Genomic DNA, 26,050 nt, shown 5'->3' on the forward strand with positions numbered 1-26,050 from the left:
AAGACACAAAGGAAAAGGATGGAACAGGTACAAGGGTGGATGACAACTGGTACACAAATACTCAAAAGTAAAATAGCACAACTATAACAAAATGTAATTCAACATCATAAAGGTGGCATAAATAATCATAAAAATGGTACCACAGGAAACATTGTGACTCTGCAGTGTTATTAACATGTGTCAAAACACTTACCATGCAGCCATCACACTGCCGTCCGACCACATTTTCTCTGCACAGGCACTGGCCGTTCTCCTTATTGCAGACTTCCGAGACAGAGCCATTAACGTGGCACTGACAAGCTGCACCGGAGGAGAAGAGGCATATTTTGCATCAATTATGTTGGATTTAAAGGGTTCACTTCACACTGCTTTAAAGCACTTAAGGTGGTCTCGAGGATTAGTTGTTGACGTCCACTTTATTATCGTCCTCGGCACAGCTCTTCTCTTGTCAAATACATTTTCGGAGCTTTACTTTATGCGTTAAAAGAGCGCAAATGACAAATCAAGGTTATATTCCTCTGTCAAATATTTTGTATGACAAATGAAAGAAGCATTGGGTGCCAACATGAACTATTTTGTGGCAATGTGAAATAATTGCTCTGCGTTTAATGACTGACAGCAAATTCTATATTAAATCCAATTTCAAGGCCAAATAATGTTCATTATTAAAAGAAAAGATTCCATTTAAAATGACTCATTCCATTTACGGTCAGTGTTGGCAGTTACAGTTACAACTATCGCTTTTTCTGTAATGCAGCAATTCAATGTCTTATTCATGCTGGTTACAAGTCACCAAGCATATTAACCTTGTGGTGATCTTTATTGTGACCTTTTTTAAAATCTTCCATAATTCCATCAACTTTGCATGTCAGCATGCATGACTCTTCATGCCATGACTTGGGTTTCTGGTTAAGTCCTGTGCTGTTAAAGGCAGACTTTTCGATGAATGCTGATTTGTCACTGGACAAATCGGATGTCTACAATGGTTAGGATTAGGATTTTTAAGCCTTGGTGGAGGTCTGTGTTCGACTGAATGCCATTCGCGTTATCAACTTTATTTAAATCATGTGCGTTTAAAGGGATAGTTTGGATTTTTTGACATGAAGTTGTATGACATCCCCATTGTCCATTAACAGCGAGATGCGAGTTTCTTCGTCACATACACATGGACGCACAGGCGACAGTATGCAGGCATACGGCGGGAGACATATATAACACCGAGCGTTTTGTGAGGTTTGTTTTCTTTGAGAAGGCATTTTTGTGATGCAAATGTATTCATCTTTTGAACACATTGATTTGAGAAGCCAAACTCTACTTCATTGTCCCCAGCAACTAAGCGGAACTACGTTCTTCATCACAGAAATCTGACCAGAACTGGACTTAGGAGACCAAGTGAGGGCTAAGTCGCTCTTAATGGACTACAATACTGATGGGGATGTCATACAACTTCATGTCAAAAAATCCAAACTATCCCTTTAAGATATACTGAAGTAACAAGACACACAAACACACACGCCAATCAACCTCTTAGAAGTGCAATTAAAAGCCCAGACATCACAGCGCCCATCTGGCGCACGAGGTTGTCACACACGAACAAAAACACACTGCGTCTTAGGAAATAAGGTGGTCACACATGTACACGCTCGTCTCCTGTTAGATGCAAAGCAGACAGAAGGACGGACCTGAGTGTGGGCTGAGAAAGTGATGGAAAAAAAAGGGCTACAACAGATGTCCACACTCACACAGAAAGAAACACGCACATGTAACGCGGGCTTCACGCTCAAATGCAATGAGGCGTTTATGTATGTATGAGTACATGCCTACACCTACTCATGAACATGAACACAGCATGTTAAAACAGACAAGAGAACATACACATATAAACACTGTTTCACACACACTCGCTAAAACAGTCTCTCGCCCCTCTCGCTTCACCCTTTGGGCGACCATCTGGACTCCATTCTGTCAGTGGCCACATTGCAAGCCTTGTTGTGGTCTAAAATGTGGGCTTTTTGCGGTCTTTTTTTGTCTGAGTTGGCCTTGACAGTGGACATTATTTTGTTGTGTATTTATTTATTGTATACAATAAATCCCCGTCTATTCACTTTTCTGTATTTGAGCTGTAAATAAACCATTTTTCAAAAATGGTCAATTTAATAGAAAGTGGTGATGGCGCTATTTGCAAGAGAAGGAGCTATGCAGCTATGAATCCAGCAGATCTCACCAGTCATGTTTAAGCGTGATTCAAATTTTCAGTTCATTTGGAACTGTTAAATAAACATACAGTATATTGAATATATATAACTGTCATGTATCTTTCTGTGAATAAAATACAGTAAAAATTTCAGACATAGTAGTAAAAGGTGATTAATCATTATTAATATATTTAGAATCTGTGACTAATGTGATTAAAAATGTGTATCATTTAACAGTCCTCACGTAGTTTCACACATAGGTTCCCCCCCTGAGTCTCTAGTTGAGTTTCCAGTAAAAGCTGTGAGTATCACTATGTAGCCACACTGTGCAGCCATTGGTTGCAATTTTCAGTCTCAAGGCAAAAATGTCAGTCCTTAGTGCTTCCCCACTGATAGCAAGAGGAGGGAGCAGTGGGAGATTGCTTGTGGAAGCAAACAACTTCCAAAGTATCCGCGTCTGAGTTTTCGCCATTTTCGCGTGGAGGTGATTTGGGTTATGAACAAAAGACCAAATACTGTGCCCGCATTCTTCCCTCAGCAGAAGTTTCAGGAAGCGAGTGAAAAACCCTTCTGCGAACAACAACAGCAGGAGATCCTCAGAGTGAGAGTGCGTTTACAGTGTGATTATAGTTCTAATTAAAACTAATTAAAACTAAAATAACAAACTTAAGTAATTAAAGGACTACAGAGACCAGAAGAAAGGCAGGAGTGGCATTGGTCAGAGGAGAGTAATGCCTTGTTGTATCTCTACACATAAAGTTAGATATGGTAATACCAGAGAGCAGTAAAGAGTATGGCGTGATTTTTGATCAAGAATAGATTTTGCCATCTTTCTCGCCACCTTATGTTGTCTATTTTTAATGTGAGATTTCCAGATAATTTTTTTACTATGATTCCCAATGTATTTTCGTTCACCATTTCAACGTCCACTCCGTCTATTTGTATTTGGTCATACATGTCCTTTCTGCTATTTCCAAATAGCACAATTTGAGTTTTAATAGCATTATTTTTTGTTTTGGACAATTTAGAGTCGCCACTTAACCTAACATGCATGTTTTTGGAATGTGGGAGGAAACCGCAGTACCCGGAGAAAACCCACGCACACACGGGGAGAACCTGCAAACTCCACACAGAGTTGCCCAAGCGGAGATTCAAACCCAAAGACGGGCTGTCTTATATTTAGGGTCCTGACAGTTATACACGCAAACTAACAGGTGGTGTCTTTCTTCCTGTCACTTGCGCACACACCAATGATGTGGAGAGATTGGTTGGAGCAGTTGCAACACAGAGACACACTGGAAATAAGTGCTTCAAGTTGCTATGATGGTAATCTTAAGATGATGGTAATGAATACAACATAGTCATCAAACAGCTGTCAAGCAGTTAAGAAATATAATATATAAGAAAAAAAGCATCTTGAAAAAGACGGGTTGCCTTTATAGTCAGGGTTGTCTTATAACTGGGCCAATACTGTACACTGACACCTGGTTTGTTGTAGATAAAGAACCGATTTGGGCTTTAAATTCTGCAGCACACAGGACTCCTCCGGCCATGGGGAAAGAGTAGAGTTTGAATTGTGAGGTTTCAAAAAGATCTCCTAAGGTTTTATTGATCTATGAAGTGTCTGCGGAACCTTCATTAAGTGGACGGAAGGAACCTTTATTACATTATTGAATTACTACAGATCCACTCTTTTCCTCAGAAGACCTTTCCTCATGTGAAAAATAGTCAAATAGTGATATTATTATTGAACCGACACACATACATCCTCAGCCTCATTCTCTGATGTCGGACTCACTTTGACATAATTAATTAAACTATGCGTCTATCACAGGCACGTCAGGCCGAAATGGCTGCGAATGACATCAAAACAAACAAAAAGCACTGGATTTTTGCAGTGTAATGGAAGGCAAATGGACTTGACCTGAACTCCGCACACCACTCAATAAAATTCATTAAGACTTGGAGCGATAAGGAGAGGCAAAGAGACAGAAGGAGAGAGTTATTGTCTTTTAATAATTCCTGCTGGTCTTTTGTCATTTGCACAGGATCAATAACAACCCTCCATCTTCCAGACGTGAGCAGCCAATCAGCACTGGAGCAGTGCAATAGATCAAGCCGATTAATCAATAACCATTTAGCCGGGTAGAGGGAAAACAGCTACAGAACAATGAACTATCAAACACGCATTAATAGTAAAAGTCAGACTGTCTAGCTGCCTTTCTGCTTTATCTGTCTCCTGATTGGACAGCCCGTCTATCGCTCTTTGCAGGGTGTGTACTCGCTCCCTGCCATTCTTTCCCAACGCAGATCTTAATTTCCACAGACAAGCACCTGCACATCTGTATCTGCACCTACTTCTTTTGTCTCCCTTTGCACAGGTGGAGTTTGTGTTCTCACTCTTGAACACATCTGGCAGCCAGTGGGCCGCTCCGACATCACACCTTTGCGGATTGCACAGCTGCTCTCCAATACTCGACCGTGCAACACAACAACACACACACTGACCACAACATGCACAGCACACACTCCTGATGGTGTGCTGACTATTTCAGTAGTTGGATTAATGATGTCACTTTCATAGAGCAAATATCACTGTCAATAATATTCCTATTGAGAAACTATTGGATCATAACATAATGTACAATTCTGTTTCAGTCTGTTTTTTTTGCATAGACATTTCCCATTTTGAGCCGCAAATCCAATTGGTGGGATATGTGGATGGAGATTGAGAGCTTTTATACCAGACCCTTTGGTGTGTTTTATGCTTGTTCTACACTGTATTACTTTTTGTAGTCTTATATGATGAATACGAGCTACACTACATGATGAGCTGAAGCCTATCCCAGCTGACTCTGGGTGAGAGGCAGGGTACAGCCTGGACTGGCTGATTGAGTTTTATGAGTTGAACTTATCAAATATTTAAACTCAACGATTGTTGAAGGCTTTTTTTCCCTACATTTCACTACGTTTACTCAGAAATCTTAGGACCGGGGGCCCAAATTCCACGCTCATTTTTCTTCACCAAGTCATAAATGAAGTCATAAATTAAAACAGAAGGTAGCCAACGCTTTTCTGTATGAGAAGAACATTCTGCTGTTTTTTTTTTTCTGACGATAATGATATTTGTGCACGAGTGATGACGTTGTACTCCACACAGCAACAAGCGCGCCAGTTCAGTATGCCGTAGCCGTAGTAATTAGCAATTTGTAATGAGTGTGAAGCATTGCGAGGGGTGAGTAACGCGTCTTTCTTTAATACTTCTAATCTAACATCACATCTCAGGAAGAATCACTTCAGCAGCCAGCGTATCTGCAGCACAATAAGAAACGGTATACGTGTTGAATGAGCTGGGTTTATAATTTCACTTGTCTAGGCTAGACTTTCATACTTTACTTATAGCTTTAAAATAAATATGGCACTTTTTCTGTAACTTACATTGCATGTTGCAGTATTTGTCTTATTGTGCATAAACAGTGTTTATTTGTGAAATGTGTGGCATCACAGTAAAAGAAGCATCATGTGTTCATCATTACACAACATTAGTTTGAGGGAAGAGCTGCTGCCTATATTGGTATCCATGCTGGATATTATATTATATATTGGTACAAACACACTATTGAACATCTCTAATTGTTATGTCTTTAGTGATGTGAAGGACAAGATCACGGGTACAAGCGGACAAAATGAGTTTTCTCCATAAGGTGGCCGGGCTCTCCCTTAGTGAGAAGCACTGTCATCCGGGAGAAACTTGGAGTTGAACCGCTGTTCCTTCACATTGAGATGAGCCAGATGAGGTGGTTCTGGCATCTGGCCAGGGTGCCTCCCAGACGCCTCCCTGGGGAGGTGTTCAGGGGATGTCCCACCGGTCTGAGGCCTCTGGGAAGACCCAGAACATGTTGGAGAGACTATGACTGTGACGCCTTGAGATCTGTCGGGAGGAGCTGGACGAAGTCTGGGCTTCCCTGCTTAGGCTGCTGCCCCCACGACCCGACCTCATATGAACAGAAGAATATGGATGGATGGATAGATGTGGCTCTTCAGGAAATGAAAATACTTCATGCATCAATTAGGGTTGCTGTCAACTAAAATATACTTATCACTACAGCAATTATCCAGTGGAAAGCTCTACAGTATTAACACGAGTCCATGTTACAAAGCAAAAGGTATTGTATTTGCCGACAAACGGCAATAGCAGCAAAATCATCGGTTGTTTTCAAACTAATGGGCTTCTGGACACGAGATGTCTTTTAGACTTTGGCAGCATCTATTTTGTTGACAGCACTCCAAGTGCTAAGTGCAAAAAACACCTTCAGCCTGGTGATTTTTTTCCTCCACTGCGATGATGGGGCTTTCAGGTGGAAATAGTTTTGAAAAACCACAGCACTCATTAATGTCACTTCCCTCACACAGACCAATCAAAATGTACAGGCGATATCAACAGTGGCAGACAGAAAACTGAGCCTGGTGGCAGTGATTGTTTATTATTATGTTTAAAATGTCTATATTGTATCTCAGAGGTGAGTACACCACCCACAATTCATCCATCCATCCATCCATCCATTTTCTGTACCACTTCTCCTCATTAGGGTCGCGGTGGTATGATGGAACTTAACCCAGCTGACTTTGGGCGATGGGGGGGTACACCCTGGACTGGTCGCCAGCCAATCGCAGGGCAACCCACAATTCAAAAAACATTATTTTATCTTCTTAAGGAACAATACTAGAGAAATGAAACTACGATACAGTATATAGAGAAGTCAGTGTACAGCTTAGACAGCAGTCTATATTTACAGCCCAGTGAAAATAAGTCCATCCATCTTCTATGCCGCTTATCTTCATTAGTGTCCTGGGGGCTATCCCAGCCCAGTCTACACAAGCTGACTTTGGGCGAGAGGCGGGGTAAACCCTGTACTGGTCACCAGCCAATCGCAGGGCACATATAGACGAACAATCATTCACACTCACATTCATACCTATGGACAATTTAGAGTTACCAATGAACCTAACCCCAACCTTAACCAATTAACCTTTTTGGAATCCGGAGTACCCGGAGAAAACCCACGCTCGGGGAGAACTAGCAAACTCCACACAGAGATGCCCAAACAGATATTCGAACCCAGATCTTCCCGATCTGCTGACTGTGTGGCCGACATGCTAACCATTGCTAACCATTAAGCCACCGCACGGCCCTGAAAATAAGTCAACACTGTCTATTGTCTAAAAAGCCGTGTGTTTGGACTTGTTATCATGTTGGAAAACTTCCAGGTGGGCCAGTACACGTTGGAACTGACATTTCCCTCAATTAACCACAGCTCCCCAGTGCAGGCAGCACTCATGCAACCCCAGACCATTACGCTACCAGCATGCTTCATGTGTTGCCAGCTATAGCTATACAAAATAACGCCTGTATGTTGAGTCATTTGCAGTCGATAGTAGATTATATACGTACTGTGACAAAAATAAATGGTTGTTGAAATATAACGGGCGTCCTCACTTTAGTGAGATACTGTATTTCTGCTTTATATTTGTATTTGTGCTTTATCCACATTAGTCCATAGTAAAAAGTACATGTAAAAACTTACGCTGGCAGTTCTTTGCAGTGATGGCATCGCCAAAGTAACCTTTGTCGCAACTGCCGCATGTCCCACCGCCATAACCTTGGCGACAGTGCAGACACTGGCCTGTGATTGGATCACAGCTGCCAGGTGTAGTCAGGTCCAGGTTACCATGGCAATCACAGGGCTGGCAGGAGCCTCCTGGGACCGAAGGTTGGCCGTGATACCCGTTGGCACACCTAGGAGGCAGCGTCCAGATGGATTAACGACTGAAGTTCATCTTGTAAATCAACTTGTAATCTCGACAAATATCCAACGTGGAATTTTACATTTTGCTTTGTTTAATGTGGAAAGAAAAATATGTGTCGCTTCGAGTGAGTGCAAGGACACACAAGTGCGGGACAAGTGTCAACTGTAACACATTTCCAATATTTGTTCCTCTCATTTGCGTCATAATTAAAGCGAGTCTAAGAGTGCCATGACAATCCGCTGAAAGGACGCAGCTGAAAGGGGAATTGATATGAAATAAGAAAGGACGAGTGATATTGAAAGGAGAGAAGAGAGTTAGAGGTGGACTAGAGGGGAGGAGAAGGGTCTTCAGATTGGAGCCAGAATTGAGTTTGGAGAGGTAAAGGACAAAGAGCGAAGAGTGAAGAGCATCCAGCCATTATTACCACTGACCCCCAGTGGTACTCAATAGAGCTGGTTTATTAGGTTTTGTATGTGTGTATGTATGCGTGTGTCGCCTTCAAGAAAAAGATGTTTTCCAGCATGATAAAAATTAAGAGTGGGAAATTTTTTTTTGTCTTATATATTATTGTATTCCACTTTCTGTTTTGTTCTCTCCTTGTTTTGTGGATCATTTCAAAATAACCCCAAAGGAAGTGAGAGCACCGACTTAAGAAATGAAGGAGGAGTGTGCCTACACGTGGTCAGAACCATCTTACCGGCCAGGAAGTTGAGCTGTTAAGATGGTGAGTGAGAGAGATTAGGGTTATATGATATGTTCTAATAAAAGCATTTAATGTCAGGTTTGGAAATAAGGTGAACCTGGTCTTGTCTTTAGAGTCCATAACAGCCAATATTGTTATTTAGAGCTTTCCAGAGTCAATAATCTCTGACATACATTTGAAAGAAATGTTGAATACTACAGTAGAGGTGGCTATTTTTTATGTTGCTTTTGAGTATGAGCATTTATACCTCATTTTGAATGGGTTTGGTCAAATATGTATGCAACAATATGATTTTTAAATTAATGACAATATTTTTAGGAAAAAGGAGTCGCTCACACATGCCTATACTTTTGTAGTGACATTTGCACTTGAAAAAAAGGGACAATTTCCCAAAAATAAGGTAAAAAACGTTAAATTCTGTTGTACAGCCATGTAATTGTTTTCTTGTGTGCCTTTATTTTGAAGGCCTGATTTTACCGGCTACAGGATATGTTACACCAGGGATTTATTTTATGAAATGCAGGGACTTTTCCCGCCGTGAGCGGGAGACTTTTCTGGTATTTGAAGACTTCAAAGTGAAAACACGTATTGTTCTGCGGTTGCTGCCGAGAGGGCCACCCTGCCTCACAGCAGTCATAAGGGGTCAGTGCACAGTCAGCTCCCGCAGCACACTAGCTGCCTCTCAGGGAGTCACCACCTCAGTGATTAGCGTGTCACGGGCTCCGAGCACGTTGCTACAGCGTGCTTCTCGTTCTAAAACATATTGTTATGCTCTCGTAGACTCAATTCAAAACTCCTTCACCTTTTTTCTCTCCGGTGAGATGCACTGCACATACTATACTAGTCTTTTGTTGTGTACTTTTACTGTTGGATCCTATCAATAATGCAGCACAGTTGGAAGAGGAAACAACTGTACATTACTTTAGTCTCTGACACTTATTGGAGATGCACCTGCCTTAAGGGCAATACTTCATATTCACGTTTGCACTTGCTGCATGGCCGTAAGACCATGCTGATGTGTATTTTGTTCTAAGTTTATCTTTTTCAACCTGAGTTGGTTTGTCTAAAGGCAAGGAGGGTTTGTGTTGAGTGCCTGCTGCTGTGATGTCAAACTATTTATACACTATTGACATCCTGCCAACTCACCTGTAGTGGAAATATTAACTGAATCAGGTTGTAGTGCACCAAACGGTAACACCTTGTGAAAAGGTGACCAGAGTAAAGGTAATCACAGCTACCGAAATGGCACCACCTGCTATTTAACAAGTGTTTATTTGTTCAAGTGTACCCAGGGATGAATTGAGAAATGGCAGAAGCCTCTATCTATCTATGTTTTTAAGGTTACATGAGTCACTAACGTTTAGAATAACAACGTTAGAAATAGCACCATCAAAACAGATGACCTTTAAAGAAGCTATCCATTTTTTTCCCCCAACATGTGCAATCAAGCCAGCCACACTGAAAATTTGGATTCTGACCTTTATGGTAAATTAAATCGTAATGGCGCAGCGCAAGTTAGCAAGGACGTTTAGCCAATTTATCTGTCAGCTGACTCTCTTTACAAAGACAGAAGGTGCATGTGACGACTTCATCTGTACAAGCGTCTCTTCACGTCACGGAACCGCAATAAAATGCATGTATTTTCTCTTCTCATCTTTTAACCTCATCTCATTTGGAAACATTAACGAAGGTTTGCATTAAGCACAAACAATGTGAACAAAGTGCAAGCACGCATGAATGAACACTAATTTTACTAATTTAACTTTTAGTTTGCATGTCATCTGAGGGTGTTTTTGCTTCGGTCCACAGCAGGGCTCTCAAACTTAACTTAACCGCTTGAGGTAGAGTCTGGGCTGCATGAAGTATTCAGAATCAAGTCCCAACCGAGAGACTAACTTGTCAACAAACACCACCAGAAGCTGACACCTTAGCCATAAGTGATCAAAAATATACTTTGATACCCTTGCCAGTCTGCTTTGCGGAACTTGTTTAGAAAAACTTGCTCAAGTTACATGTTTAGGGTTTTTTTGTTTATTATTCCCCAGAGTAGTAGTAGTTGCCCTTTGTGTGTTTCCTTACCTGTTACATGTTATGCTGGGACTGTGATTGCAGTCGTGTTCTGCTTCGTGACCCCTCTTCATTTCAATGTGTGACAAGTTCAGTGCTGACTATTGCTTGCCCAATTAAAGAGCCTCTTCCTTTAAGCAGGCTACAGTGCCTTTGACCATCTCCTCTGGGTGCAGGAAGGGATAGATACTGAAGGTAACTGAAAGGTAAACTACATCCTGTAAACCTGGAGTTCTTATTTTTAGATGAGCAGGTATTCTTTGAAAAAGCCTCGCCCAATAAGATTGTCATTGAATTGACATATATATAGTAGGATCTTAAGAGCTAAAAAGAAAGGAAACGAGAGAATGAACCACAGTATAAACGCACAAAAAGGCTTTTGGCGTGAAAGCACCTTGGAATGCCACAGACCGTGAAAGTATGGTGGGCCTTGATTTCCTTTTCATAGCTTTGTGGAAGAAAATGATTCACACTGGTACTTTGTGAAGCTCAAGGTTGTTTGCCGTCAATTATGAACGAACTTCCTGTCGCATAACAGAGATCAATAGACTTAGACAACATCGAATACTTTTTCATTTTCATTTTTGAGCATACGCTCTTAAATAAAAGGAGTAACCTTGGTGATAATTGTTATTGCCATTGAGCAGCGGCTACATCCAACAAGCGCATGTTCCATTTGAATCCATTTGGCATTAACAGCCTGTTAATTACATTGTTCAAATCATGTGTTGTTTTTTCCCAACCAAAACGGTTGAATTCCACTACATATAGGGTCGCTCACACTTTCAGCGCCAGTCCATATTTGTCAATGCTGGCTGATGCCACTCGCGCCAGTAAAAGCGTGGAATGACACTGAGTCAGTTTGTCTCGCCCCACGGCTGATGGCGTTTATAAAAAGACTAAAAGGCAGACTTAGAGATTCTGCTGTGAACAGCACGGCCAGGCATGCCGGCTATGCAGGCCAGCCAGCTCAGGGGCCCTTGGGCCCACTAGAGCGCCTCCCTTTTAAATGGTAACGTAGCAACAGACGGCCAAACAGAAATGCAACTTGTAACGAGCTTGGAGACGGTTGCTTTTTTCAGGAATTGTATGACACAAATTGGAATAAATCACATTGGAAGGAAAAGTGACGTTCAGAAAAATCAAGTTTTTCATTATTTGAACATCGTCTTCAATAGCAAAGGAAAATGATTAAGCCTCTGACTAATGTCGGTTATAAGCAGGGGATGGGCACCGAAACAAATTGGTTCTGACATTAACAGTAGTAACCAGACCGAAAAACTAAGTGGACATCGGTGCCTCATTTCAGTGCCTAAATTAATGCTGACTCAGCCACCTGAAACACTTGAAGCTGATATTGTGGAAGCAGAGCAACGCAGAGTCCGACGCTCTTTTTAAACTTTATTTGTAATATATATAATACGCCAAAAGTAGTGCTCAATTAAACATCGCACACGCATTTCGCCATACGGCTACGTGGCGCTGTCCACAACAGCAGCACAACACTTCCGCATTATCAACCAATGACGGTCAAGGCGATCAAGGTGCGTTCACAAACAGGGGGATTCTCAACATCACCAGCAGAAACGCTAGCAGATCATTTTTTTAGCCCTGTCTTCTGTTTTGCTGCTGCTTTTGCTGTCATATTAATGACAATCATGACAACGCAAATTGTATTTCATATTGTTGAATTGAATTACTTAGTTACTTAGTTAATTAATTAGTTATTTATATTACTGAAGTATTTAAATTACTATTCTGTTCAACTTGCAAGTCACAAGATTCTGTAAAAAAATTATGTTTCCGTTTTTAAACGTACTGACGAGGCACCTTTTAAGCGCCGGCCCTGACACTTGGCACCAGGTAAAAGTACAAGTATTGAATCAAAGTAAAACGATACCTTCGCCTACTGTAGTTATAAGTCATAAAAAAAATGTTGACTCATTAATATATAAATGCAGAGGGACGCCATGCACAAAAATACTACAAAAATAAGGCTGACTGTGTTCTATACAGATTTTTTTGTTTTCAATATTTCAAATAACGTGGTTTTATGAATATATGCCAGGTTTCTAGTGTGGGAATTCTGACATTCACTTGTTAAAATTTCAATAAAATTCTTCTAAAACTCGACTTTTTCTCATAAAGCTTTGACTTTTTCCTCGTAAGCTAGTCATACGTTTTTGCTACATGAAGTGTCTTTCTCATAACTTTACCATGTTTTCATCACGGCTCCGATGATGACCAAGTGAGGTCGGTGCGGGTCAATATTTACTCGCCACTTGTCATCGAGCCGTGACATCCTGAACTTAGAACAGGACAAAAACGAACAGTTCATGATAAACGATGTCAGTCTAATAAATGAGCCTAGCAAAGAGACACAAAGATATGATATACAGATAAACATCAGGAAAGACAACAATCATGTGGATGTTAACGTTAATATTCATGTCCGGAGAGTCCTATCTCGTTCATTTCCATCGTCTTTGTCTGTGTGTGGTGGAAGCTCCAAGCATGGCACTATTACTGCTCAACTTTCACTTTATCTTTGAGGATGTCTCGCAAAGAGGTTTTTTTTTTTTTTATGACAACAAAGCTGACAAAGTAGTGGCAGGGAAGGATTACAGAAGCTGTCCAATTAGGAGAACTGCAGCTTTAAAGGGTCGGCTGCTTAAAAGACAAACAGATGATGAACTACCGGGCTATTTTCAGATTAAGTAAGGATTTTTCCAAACTGTGAAGCAACAAATACCTGGCATATAAGTCTTTAACCATATCATATATAATAAATGCATAGTAGAGGCATCATTTAACTATACAGTAAGAGCCAATATTGTATTTTGCCACTTTTTTAATATACTGTATAAGCAAGCAATTAGAAACACGTCTCAGTATGATGCAGTGCACCACTGCAAACTACTATAACCACAATAATAAACACGTTTAGTTAATACCCCTCTGATTGTGTCAATCACTAGCATTATTGTGTTTTTTAGGTGTGTTTGATTGTGCAGGTGTACCTCATGAACTGAAGTTGTGTGTGTGAATTACCTGTCACATCGTGGTCCTGTGTATCCAGGCTGACAGCGGTCACACAGCAGCTCGCCTTCCTCACTGAGGCGGCACGTTGGACTGAAACTTTTGTGGTTGTCGGGACGATGAAGTTGTTGTCGAAGTTGTAGATGGATTCCGTGACGTTGTCCCACAGCAGAAAGAGGGCCGATGTGGAGGAGGATGAGGAGAAGAGAACACAAATGGGTTAAGGCCATTGTTGGTCCCTTTGTGCACACACCTGTGTCCCTACTTTTACTTTTTAAGTCCTCACATTCATACACACTGAAATTGCTGCACTCTTTGGTTTTAAATCACTCGTCCTCCTTTCAAAATGTACCCTAAATGAGTAAAAGACCCCGAGAGTAAGGCACACAGCGAGGGAGTGTCACCCGCCCACTTCCATAAACTATAGATAGTTCTGCTGGCTCAGGTTCCGAGCCCAGACTGGCTCACACGCTGACTGGCTGACAGACTGCCTAAATGTGAGCTGGCTCACTGTATACATTTGAGACGCCCACATAAACACCAATTACATTAAATTAGAAAAATATACACTAGTAGCCCAAAGTTTGGATACACTTTTTTCATTTAAAAGTTATCGTGTCCAAACTTTTGACTGGGACCATGTAGAAATAAAAATAATAATAAAACCAGAAATATATGTGTGTACAGTATCTCACATTTCAGCAACCACAGTATATCTTCAGAAAAATACTATAGAAATGAGAGTTGAATATATGAATATATGTAAAAGCACATATATTTACAATCCGAAGGCCAAACTTGGACATAATTCCAGACCACGGACATGCTGTGTATAAGTTTGTTGCTCTGTGGAGCATAGTGTACTTTGATGAGGTCTCACTCTTGCACCAATCTTATCATCGGCAGAAAAAAATGATACAGATATAATTCGATATCTTAGCCCAGCTGATATTATCAGACATTCAGAGTCGTTTTCAGTGAGTCGCGGGTCAAAAAAAAAATTATTTATGACTCGATGTCCATGAATGCACCTTACAGTCTTGTCTGTGCTATTCGCTTGCTGCGACCGACTTAGTGAAGCTTCAGCAGGAGGGGAAGGACATGCAGTGGAGACGTAACATGCCGTTCATACGACACACAGTCGTAGATATCTGCGGGACAAGAGCGCGCCATAAAGAGAGGACAGCGTCTCACAGCAGTGGCCCACGTTGTGTTGCAAACAACCCCTTTAAATATAAGATAAAAAATCCACAATTTGGGTCGCCACTTGTCAATGAGCGGTGATGGTGTGTACCGCAGCCAAACCAGTTGAGAACCACTGGTTTAAGGTGCTGGTTGCTGTAGTTTCAACTGCATTGCATAATTTTCCCACTGTCATACTGCTAAAAGCTAAAAAGCCAAAAGCATTTAAATTGCTCTCAGTATGGCGAACTGCAACCACAATTGTAACCATTTATTAATAATTAAAGCATAATTAGCTTTTTAAAGGCAAGCTTTTTTTCAGCTCCTGTATTGGTGTTCAGTGGTCAATGTGGGTGCATCCAATGAGGTGGCTGCCGACTGTATTATGCTCATAATATAATGTGTGACTCAAATAGAAAATCATATGACAAGCCATGAAGAATGGAAAAATTAATTACAAAGAAACATGACAGGAAAAAAAAACTGGCATCAGAATTGATACTAATTATTAGATGGAAGTAGAAGCGATGGCAAGATAAAGTAATTGACAGAAAAGTAATGCTTAGGATGTCGGTAATTGAGCCCATGTGTAAATGAAACACGACCACTCAGAAATACTAAACGGATTAATATTGACTGTCTTCAAATCACCACAGTGCTCCCTGTGTGAGACATCTCTTGTTAATAAGATCTTTGACATTGGCGCTCAGTGAACCAGTCTGGCTGCTTGAGTGACAGCTTTCAGTGGACATAGGGCAAGGGAATAGAGGGCTATTTTTAAGGGGCCCGAAAGCCTAGCACCTCCAGGCTATTATTACTGCAGGGGGAGGTTAACAGGAAGCTGCAGAGAGTGAAAAAGAGATGTGTCTCTCTTTAGCTGCAAGAAAACGCATCACAACTACATCATGAAAATTCCCAGCTGCTGCTGCCCATGCGTGCGTGTGAGAGTGTGTGGATCCTAGCTCTCGCACTTAACAAAACGCGTGAAATGTTCCATTTTAATGTACTAATTGCATTAATATTTAACTGAAGGCTGCTTTTTTTTGACAATAGCATAAAGTCAGTTCACGATGACTTGTATGACTATCATATCACAATGAAGACCAGCAACGTGTGCTGCAACTAACTCTCTGAATAGTGTCATGTTTAACTCTTTCAATCCTAGCCATTTTTCAAAAGACAACCCGTTCACGAGCATACATTTTAGAGGATTTTGACTGATCTTTCAAGGCACACAGAATATTGTGTTCTATGGCTATATAAACATGGAACCTACCCAAAGAAAGATTAGACTCCCATCTTTCATCAGAAAAAAAAGGTTGTTTCTACCTTTTTCCCTTCTTTAGTAATCAGCAGTAGAACTTAGGTAAGTTTCAGGAAAATATCAGTTTCCGACTAAAAAAGGGAGAAAACCAGCTTTTTGTAAAAGGACACATTTCAAGCATAACTTTAACTTCGACACAATTTGTTTGCTTTTCTGACAGTTCATATAGTATATCTAAACAACTACACCACATCATAAACAACACAAAAAAGGGTTGTTTTACATGAAAATACCGATTTATTTACAAATAAAACACCATGAGCTATTTACAATTTTCACATTTTGAATTGAACTGTGTGCATGCGTTAAAATGTCCCTACAATGCATAACCTTCTGCATGCTACACTCGTCCACGTTCTTCCACTTCCACGTGTTTCTTCAAATTCACATGCCGAGCTCTTATCAAATGTACTCGTGTCACCTTGTGACACGTGCATTAGTGTGCAATTGCATCATCACCTCTTTTTGCGTCTTGCGCAAAAAAACGTAGAAGATGTGTAAGTACGTTTTTGGGATTGGGCGTCCGACCGGGGTGAGACCAGCTGAGAACCCCTGGTCTAAACATTACTGGCGGCTCTTTGAAGATGAATAGGCTTTAATAGATTTAATGGAGGGGTGGACCTCCAGAAAGAAAACCATATTTTTAAAACCTGCTATGTTAACTTCAGTTATGCCAAACAGTGAGAAAGTCTGGTGTGAGCAGCAAACTAGAAAAACGTATGCTCAAGGGAGTTTTTCACGGAGTAGAGGAAAGGTTTTTTTGAATATAAAAGGCACCGTCAAGGATATTTTACTTTTTTACTATTATCATAATTCACATTCACATCAATACATATTTATCTAATAATTTGAGCAACATCGCCAACTGTATGCAAACCTGACCTTTAACAGGCGAGGATATGGATTTAATCAAACAATTATCCATTCAATGGTGTGATATATGCTTTCTCAAACCAGACACCTGTCATTTGAGCCTACCGGAGAAGAGGCAGCATACCAAAAAGGTTTTAACTTCTTAATGAGGCTCAAATCAACAGCTGTGTCAGGTTTTTTTGGCATAGTTTATTGCGATCCACCAACAGTGATGACATTTACACCAACTGCTGTGGTGATATTTCGTGTGCTGCCACCAGGAAGCGGCTGCCGTGTCTGTGATGCCTTTGCAGAACACAAAAGACGAGCAGAGGAAAAGAGGGTGACGACAGAGAGGTCGGAGAAGCAATTGAGTGCCACGGGGGTCAGAAGGGTCAGCAGGGATAGATGGAGTGGCTCGGTGACAATGTTTACAATTAGCCCCGGTGTCTTGATAACTTACTTGTTACCAGGCAGACTGAGTGGGCAAGCGCAAGCCTGACAATCCGCAGCTGACCCACTGGTGGCGTTGCCGTAGTAACCAGGTAGGCAGGTGTCACAGTGGGGGCCTGTGGTGTGGTGGGAGCAGTCCTGGAAGAGACAAATGGGTTGTTTTAGTCACGAGTATCTTCAGTATCTTGCCCAAGGACACTTCAACAGCCTGAACACTATTTTGTCTTAACTAATGGGCTAGATTTAGTTGTGGCTAAATACCGTTAAAAATGTCCTGAAATAGGTAATATATTGTATGTAATATATATACAGTATACTGTATACATAAAGTATATATATTCTGTATCGTAATCCCTAATTTATCACGGTGGTTCCAGACCCTTGCATTACCCAACATAGTAGACATAATGACAGAAAATAAGAAAATATAATTATAGACTCATCTTAGCAATGGGAGAGTTCCTTGTTCTTGTTTTACTTCTACTCGTACTTACTTCGACTCCCTGTCTCATCAGTGTAACATTGCTGACACCTACTGACCATTGTGGAATACTACATATCATCACGTCTTTGAATGGGCCTTCTGAATGCCTCATATTTTATATTTGCATTTCAGTTAATTTAGCCATTTTTATGCTTGAAAATGCTTAAAATATTAGCTTAAATATGCATTTTTTCCCCAAATATCAGGCTATACTTACCCACGAAACAAAAATGATTTAATTCATATATTTTTGAAAAACTGTGATGGCATTAAGCTGCAAAATTCAACACGCAAAATGTCAATGGATTGTTGGCAATTATTTACTCAACTACAGAGATTAACATGTGTTTAGAGGTACGGCACTTTTTTTTAGAGGGTAGGCTTTCATTTGAATTACTTTATTTACAGTAAATAACCTTATTTTATTCTATTTATTATTATTTTTGTTAAGGCATGTTTGAAAGTGGAGGCTTTTATTGAAATTACTTTATTTAAATAACCTTATTTTATTACTTTTCATGAATAATTAATTAATAAAACCAATATATATTGCAATATATATACTACTACAACTACTACTACTACTACTACTACTAATAATAATAACGCAATAGCTGCGATTTCCTGGCGACCATTCCAGGGTGTACCCCGCCTCTCACCCGAAGTCAGCTGGGATAGGCTCCAGCATACCTGCGACCCTTGTGAGGATAGGCGGCATAGAAAATGGATTGATGGATGGATGGATGGATGGATGGATGTATGGATATATTATAATATGCAATATTATATTACAGACCTTTTTTCCAAAGGTGAAAACACAAGGCGTTTATTGGCAATGTGTTTATTTATCCAAGTGGATGCCACACTCTGGGATATACTGGGGCATGGCGTTTATTAGAGCAGCCACTATTAGAAGAAATGTCAAGTGGTATGCCAAAAGGAGGATTTATGGTGAAATCCGGAAGAAACGACCAAAAAAATGCTTTTTGTTGACTTAGATGTGTAGTCTCACAAAATAGCAGCATAAGCACACTGAAAAAAATCCTGGACGAGTAACACGGATGTTTGGATTACACGTGTTTTTACATGAAATTATTACAAGGTCGACAGCAAAAGGATAAACAAACCCAGGGAGATGAAGGTTAATGAAGTGGTACGGGATGAACATCAGATCATATTGTGTTACTATAGTAACTAAGCACTTACGGCTCAATGAGATGAGCCAGAACTTTGTATGCGATGTACTTCATAATCAAGCAACACATCGCCGTATTAGTGGAAGTCAAGCATGGCAGTGATTCTATTTGGAAAATGGTTTCCTCACATATGATTAGAGCTGAGAGTCATAGACTTAAAAACAATGCATAATGCTGGATTCTTTGCTAGTTGCTACCACACAGAAGTGTGTCTGTGTGTACCGCGTGCGTGTCAGCCATGTTCCAATGCATTTCCTCCTGAAATCAAATATCTCTTCGCTGCTGACACAAGCACACGCTGCGTTAACCTACAGAGCCACAGGAATATTCAGTCACTCAGCTTTGTGCATCTATCGCTCTGCCGATCACTGCTTATGAATATGTAAACGTGTACGTCTCTGTGAGTGATTAACTGTCAACATGTCTTTCTCGCGGGGTGTGTTTGTGAACGAGTAAAAAAAGAAACCACGCACCAATCTGCCACTGTGTGTGTGTTCCATCCTATTCACAACACACTAGTGGATAGCGGCTGTGTTTGTGTGTGTGTGTGTGTGCGTAGTTCAAGCCTAAAGTAATGTTCCCATAGGCCAAGATGATACAGTATGTGTGTATGGGGAATATATACATGCTTTAAACTGCTGTTCCTCAAATGGCCAGCATATGGTGCTCTCCAGTGGGATTGCTCTGTTTCTATTTCTATATCAATCTTGTGTTAATGCATGTTTACAGTGAAGTTGAAAAGACTTAAAAAGCTCATTATAGACAGGTAAACTATGGAATGAAATACTGGACGTTTTCTATAAGATAAAAGGTCACCTTCGGTGTTTAATAAGGCTGTTTTCGACAAAGGATTTTCATAGTTGAATCTGATTTTTTAGATTTTGTCCGTAGTCGACTAATCCTTGAGTGTTGTCGTTGCTGTTTAGCCATGTTTAGGTGAAAATCATGACCTTGCAGTCCAAAAGTATCTTACTGTGGGTGACGTGGGGTCGGAGCTCGACCATTTCATTCACCACAGACCAAACATGAGCGAGGAAAATGCTCAATATGATGAGTCTTTGTGGTGTTAGCTTGAGCTGAGCTCGTATTCCTTCACGCCTTCGTTTAAGTTCTCGATGCTGCCAATAAGCTCTTCCGCCCGGCTATGTGTGGAGTATGTAGACTCCAGTATTCTGGAGATCTCAGGGATGAGATTGTTGGCGCTGGGAAAACCAAAGCCCAAAGCTCTTGATGAGTATAAAATGCTAAACCGAAAGAACTGACCCGAATTAACAAAATAATAACTACAAAACTGTAAATCTGGAAGAGACGCTGGGCTTTGCTGTGTGTACGCGCCACCATTTTGCGTAATGTAGGTCTTGTGTTCAACACAGTGGGGGAAAGTTCTGGAGCTGAATCTAATCTAACGCCCACTGTAAAATAATTTGTGTGTTGGAGCGAACCATGTATCAAAAATAGATTTTTGCATGGCCGTATCAATTACTTGTGTTTGTTTTTGCCATTCATAGGGCCCTATGATTTACACGTTAACGGAATCGCGGACGGAGTCGCAAAATTGGCCAATAAAAACGGAATCTACTGTTAAATGCGGAATCTCGTGGAAATTGACATGAGGTGAATGAAATTCTGCCGTCGTGAGGAAAAGGAACGTTTGTGTGGGGAAGTATTTCCGCGGCGGACCGCTCAACCGTGGTGGAATCTCATCACAAACATCAACCACCCTCCACCCAAATTTTTTCCTCATTTTCATGTGATATATAATTCAGTTTGTTTTTGAATAAGTTAGGCTTTATAGTAACAGTCTCTTCTTTTGGTGTTACCTTTTTTTAGATTTGACTGCTATTTTTAATACCAATGTCATGTTTTAAAAAAAACATACACACAATATAGTATCAATATCCAACAAATCTTTTCTACAAATAGTGTGGTGGAGTGAATTGTGACTCAGTAATCGACCAACATGTGAGCGCAATCCACAGCATCTGACAATTATTCATCTGAAAATCAATGAAATTCCTACAGGCTGACAGTTCACAACATGAATAACAATGTCAGACATCAAAAAATATCACTGTGGATACTTAGTTAATGGTACAGCATACAAGCGCAGTCAAATCAATATTCAATATTCTGTCTAAAAATATATACTATATATATGTATAGTGGCTGTACTGTGACATTTTGTGAGTTCCGAAAGCAAAAGTAGCCTTTTAGTGGCCTATCTTTGATAGTAAATATACAAGTCAAGCAGGTAGGTAAAGTAAATGAGCTTACCAGGCAGTGACCTGTGATCTGGTGGCATTGTGTAGCGTGTCCATGACAATGACACATTTCACACACACCATTGTATAGATGTCCATCCACTCTACGGAATCCGGCAACACAACCCTAAAAAACACAGGAAGACAGTGGAATAAGTGATGTGTGATTTAACAAAGTGGGGAGTGAGAAGTAGAGTAGCTGTGGAGGTATCCACAATTTTAGTCCGATGTCCTTCCATCCATCAATCCATCCATCCATCTTCTTCTGAAATCAGGTCATGGGGGCAGCAGCCTAAGCAGGGAAGCCCAGACTTCCCTCTCCCCGGCCACTTTGTCCAGCTCCTTCCGGCGGATCCCGAGGCGCTCCCAGGCCAGTTGGGAGGCATAGTCTCTCCAAGGTGTCCTGGTTCTTCTTCGAGGCCTCCTACCAGCTGGATGTGTCCAGGAGACATCCTGACCAGATGCCCAAGCCACCTTATCTGGCTCCTCTCATTGCAAAGGAGCAGCGGTTCTACTCTGAGCTTCTCCCGGATGACAGAGCTTCTCACCTTATCTCTAAGGGAGAGCCCAGCCACCCCACGGAGAAAACTCATTTTGACCGCTTGTTGATAAAAAAATATATATCTAAAGATCACACTGTGTCTTCCTTGAGCTTTCTGCCTATGGAGGGAGTGCGGTCTACAACAACCCCAACTACACCCCAGTTCCAGCTCCACAACACCCACAAAGATAAAAATCCACACAAAACAATCGAGAAAAGAAGACAAACAAACACCAAAAAAATAATAATAACCCATCCATCCATTTTCTACGCTGCTTATCCCCAATAGGGTCGAGGGGTAATAATAATAAACAACAATAATAACAACAGCAATGATAATATCAATAACAATACAAATAAAATCATCTTTGTTTGTTTTTCTTTTTAAAGCATTAAATCAACAGTAACAAAAAACAGCACAAAATGTACATAAAAATAAATTACAAAAATCTTTATCATTATTATTACCACCTATAATCGTTACTATTACCATTACTAACATGAATAATAACAATACTAACAATAACAATGGCTTACACCTGCATTGCATCTCACCAGCACACCAAGCTCCCCAGAGCACCACACTGTAGCCATTATTCATTCATTCTGTACTTTAAAATAATACAGAGTGCAGCATTTTGAATATTTTTCTATGAACTATAGCCAACTGACTCAAGGCGCATGCCCGCAAAATGGCCCCTTTGTTTTGCGTAAGGTAAAAACAGAAGAATTCCTTTCAAATGTAAAATGCATGTACTTTGTGTGGATGTTTACCTCACAGGATGTCCCAGCATATCCAGGAGGACAAGAGCACACCTCCACAGCTGATGCTATCCTCTCTCCTTTGGCATAAGGATGACCTACCTGCATGGAGAATAAGTGGAGTCTACACACACACACACACACACACACACACACACACACACACACACACACACAGAAAACTTTTACAACTTGTAGAACACCTGACACATTAAGGATAAGTGCATGATAGTCTAACTATAGAATAATTAGCCATATTTATATAAGAACTGCTGCATGGAGGCATTGAGTGTTTTTCCTACCTGTACACAGCACTGGGTTCCGTACTGTAAGAGGCCCTGACCATCATTCTGGTTATGTTTGCTAACACGGTCAAGAAGTCCCTGCGACTGATTGGCTGAACGGTCTCAGACAGCAGGAAGTTCTCCGGAAGGAGAGTGATGCGATTGGTGCTTGGCGAGGACGGGTACACAGGTTGGCCGTACCGTCTGTCCATAATCCTGACCCCGCCACCCTATCAGACACAGGAATGTCATTCTTTTTGTCATTTAAAGACCAAAGCGTACAAAAGGCAACATCTTTAGAAAAAGAGTTGCAGATTCTGTCGATATTTGTGAACAGACTCAATAAAAAGTGAATTTAGCCAAGCCTGGGTATTGGACGATCTCTTGTTGAGAACAGATCGATGGCATGTAGTGGTTAACGCAGAGTGACAACTGCTGATGGAGAGGGAGAATGAAAGCCCACCGTGCCAATAAGCCATTAAATAAAAACTAATTGAGAGAGGAGGCAGCACAGTGAGATGGAGCGGTAGTAGTGCTGATCTATACACATACACTGCATTTATACTGTATGAACCCAGGTACAGAAGGAAAGAAAAGCTGTTGAGGAAAAGGTCAACTGTACAATTAACTATAATGTAAACCCAATATATACATATATATTCACAATACTCTGCGAAAACCATGATAACTTTGACTGCCACTGTCAACAGTGCCATTACTTTATTACTTTTTATGGGTTGGTTGGGTGTTTTGTTGGTTAGTCGTGGGGGTGTTTTAGGGTATTTTTGTCCTGGTTTGGGTTTGTAGGCCATGTTTCGGCATGTGTACCATGAGGGCACTGATGCTAACGTCAACGCTAGCAACCGGAACAAAAAACAAAGTAGCTATTGGTGCCTGTTCATTTGTGAAATGCATCCAGTGGCTTCACAGTGAAAGAAGCATCATGTGTTCATTCATTACACCTGATGTGACCTGACAAGAGTGTGAGGGAAGAGCTGCTGCCTATATTGGGATCAGTTGATATCGGTATCAGTAATTAAGTGCTGGACAATGTTGTCTTAGTGGATATTGGTAAGAAATCCAGCTTTGAGCACCACTACTTATTTGTTTTCTTTGTTGATTTGTTTTGGGTGCTCTGGGAGTTTTTTTCTTTTTTTTATTGGATTAATTGATTTGTCGTTTGGTTGGTTTGTTGGTCATTGTTTTGGTAGGTTGGGTGGGTTGTACGGTTTGATTGCGGTCTGGCCTTTTTTTTGATGATAGGTTGGTTAAATCACAGGATTGCACAAAATCTACTAAATCTTTTTCCGAAGGAAACTGCAAAAATGTGACTGATGGACCACGGGGTAGCGATATTATCTTCCAAGAACAGAAAGACGCCTGCAAACCAACACACTGAGTGTTAATGCAATGGATTAAATTAGATAGTTGAAGGTGTGGTGTACCTAATGTTGTCAACGTTGCGTTTATGGTCAGCAAAAAAGTGTGCAGGTAAAAAACAAAGACATGGAAATCAACACAGAAACTAAACAGATATGATTGTCAACTCATTATCGACGGTTCTCATGCTTCATTCTTGTTGGTTGCCGTTAGACAAACAAAGAACGGGGAGGGAGGAAGCTGAAAGAGAGACAGTGAAGCGCGAGCGCGCTGCTTGACAGCATGTAGGTGGTTCGTTATTGTCATCGTTTGTAGCGGCTTTCTGTTGACAACAAGACCGACACTTGTCCTCCTCCTTTTCTCCTCCTCCTCCTCCTCCCAGCTTGTCACTCTCATTGACACATCTTTAAATAACGTCAGCTCATTGCTGTCTGCTTTCCATACCCCTGCCTTCTTTCCTTTTATCCTTCCGTCCTTAATTATCCAATTAGGCCCAGTCTTTCTAATCACCTTACGTATTTAGTTCTGTCTGTCAACCCTTCTTTTCTTTTCCATTGTCTTCCATGGTTGTCCATCTTATTCAACATAATCCCTACCATAATTTTGTTTCTTTTTGAGTTGATATTTAAAAGCACATACAATTACACTGTTGTTTTTTGAAATATAAATGTTATTTAATTACTTTTGAAGACAACTTGTAGACAATGAAATATTAAATACTTTTTTAATAAGGAAGACCATCAACATTTCCGACACAACCTGCTCATTTTGCGCACACACAAGCTACTGCCAATTGGTGCTATATTATAGTACATCACATCACTGCTAGCAGTATAGAGGCAGCGTTTAGCTATTCATTCATTCTTTTTTTATTGCAAAGGTGCAAAGACTAATAGGAGTTATTAAATAAGGCTGCAGAATGGATTACCCAGTAGCTACAATAACATTTTACTCATGCAATATCCCACTGTATGCAAATGTGGGTCTAAAATAGTTGGATTTAAAAAAATTCATTTTTAAAAAAGGAGGACCATGACCCCAGTCTGCCAATCCAGAGTTAATACTGCTACGACTACGACTGCTGCTCCTACTACTGCTTAGGTGTATGTGTCCACCCTGGCAGGGCCACAGCATCCACAGGAGCATCACCTGACATGTGAAAACATACCTCAATGATAAGATCAGGTTCTGAGGTGACTCTGATAGCCATCTGTTCCTGCTGATCTGTACTGTAGGACACAGTGTAGACCACACTCCCTCCATAGGCAGAAAGCTGAAAGAAGACACAGTGAGATCTTTAGATGTTTTTTAATAAAATATGCTTTTAAATCCTATCCATGAGGAAAGTTAATAATTGGTATTGCTTGGTTTAATGCCTGACGCTAAAAGACAGACTTGTTCTGAGGGTGATACACATCAATAACACAATTCAAAGCCATGGCAGTAGCCTCAAAGTTGTAAAACTACCAAAATACAACTGGTGACTGATGGTTTTCCAGTCACCAAGCTTCATATACAG

General features: G+C 40.7%; 1 protein-coding gene across 5 annotated transcripts in view; it reads right to left on the reverse strand.

Annotated features, from left to right (window-relative positions):
* lama2 (laminin, alpha 2) overlaps positions 1-26,050 on the reverse strand; it is a 202,011-nt gene that overhangs the window by 62,610 nt on the left and 113,351 nt on the right. For all 5 annotated transcript variants that reach the window (XM_054760840.1, XM_054760839.1, XM_054760838.1 and 2 more), the window contains 8 exons: positions 25,700-25,804; positions 23,170-23,381; positions 22,880-22,991; positions 21,578-21,691; positions 17,634-17,761; positions 13,825-13,911; positions 7,781-7,992; positions 194-300 (listed from right to left, as the gene is read on the reverse strand). In XM_054760840.1, the coding sequence (XP_054616815.1) occupies positions 194-300; positions 7,781-7,992; positions 13,825-13,911; positions 17,634-17,761; positions 21,578-21,691; positions 22,880-22,991; positions 23,170-23,381; positions 25,700-25,804 (1,077 nt within the window). The remainder of the gene's footprint in view (positions 1-193; positions 301-7,780; positions 7,993-13,824; positions 13,912-17,633; positions 17,762-21,577; positions 21,692-22,879; positions 22,992-23,169; positions 23,382-25,699; positions 25,805-26,050) is intronic.

This window comes from Dunckerocampus dactyliophorus, chromosome 19 (assembly GCF_027744805.1).
Source record: "Dunckerocampus dactyliophorus isolate RoL2022-P2 chromosome 19, RoL_Ddac_1.1, whole genome shotgun sequence".
Taxonomy (NCBI): Eukaryota; Metazoa; Chordata; class Actinopteri; order Syngnathiformes; family Syngnathidae; genus Dunckerocampus; species Dunckerocampus dactyliophorus.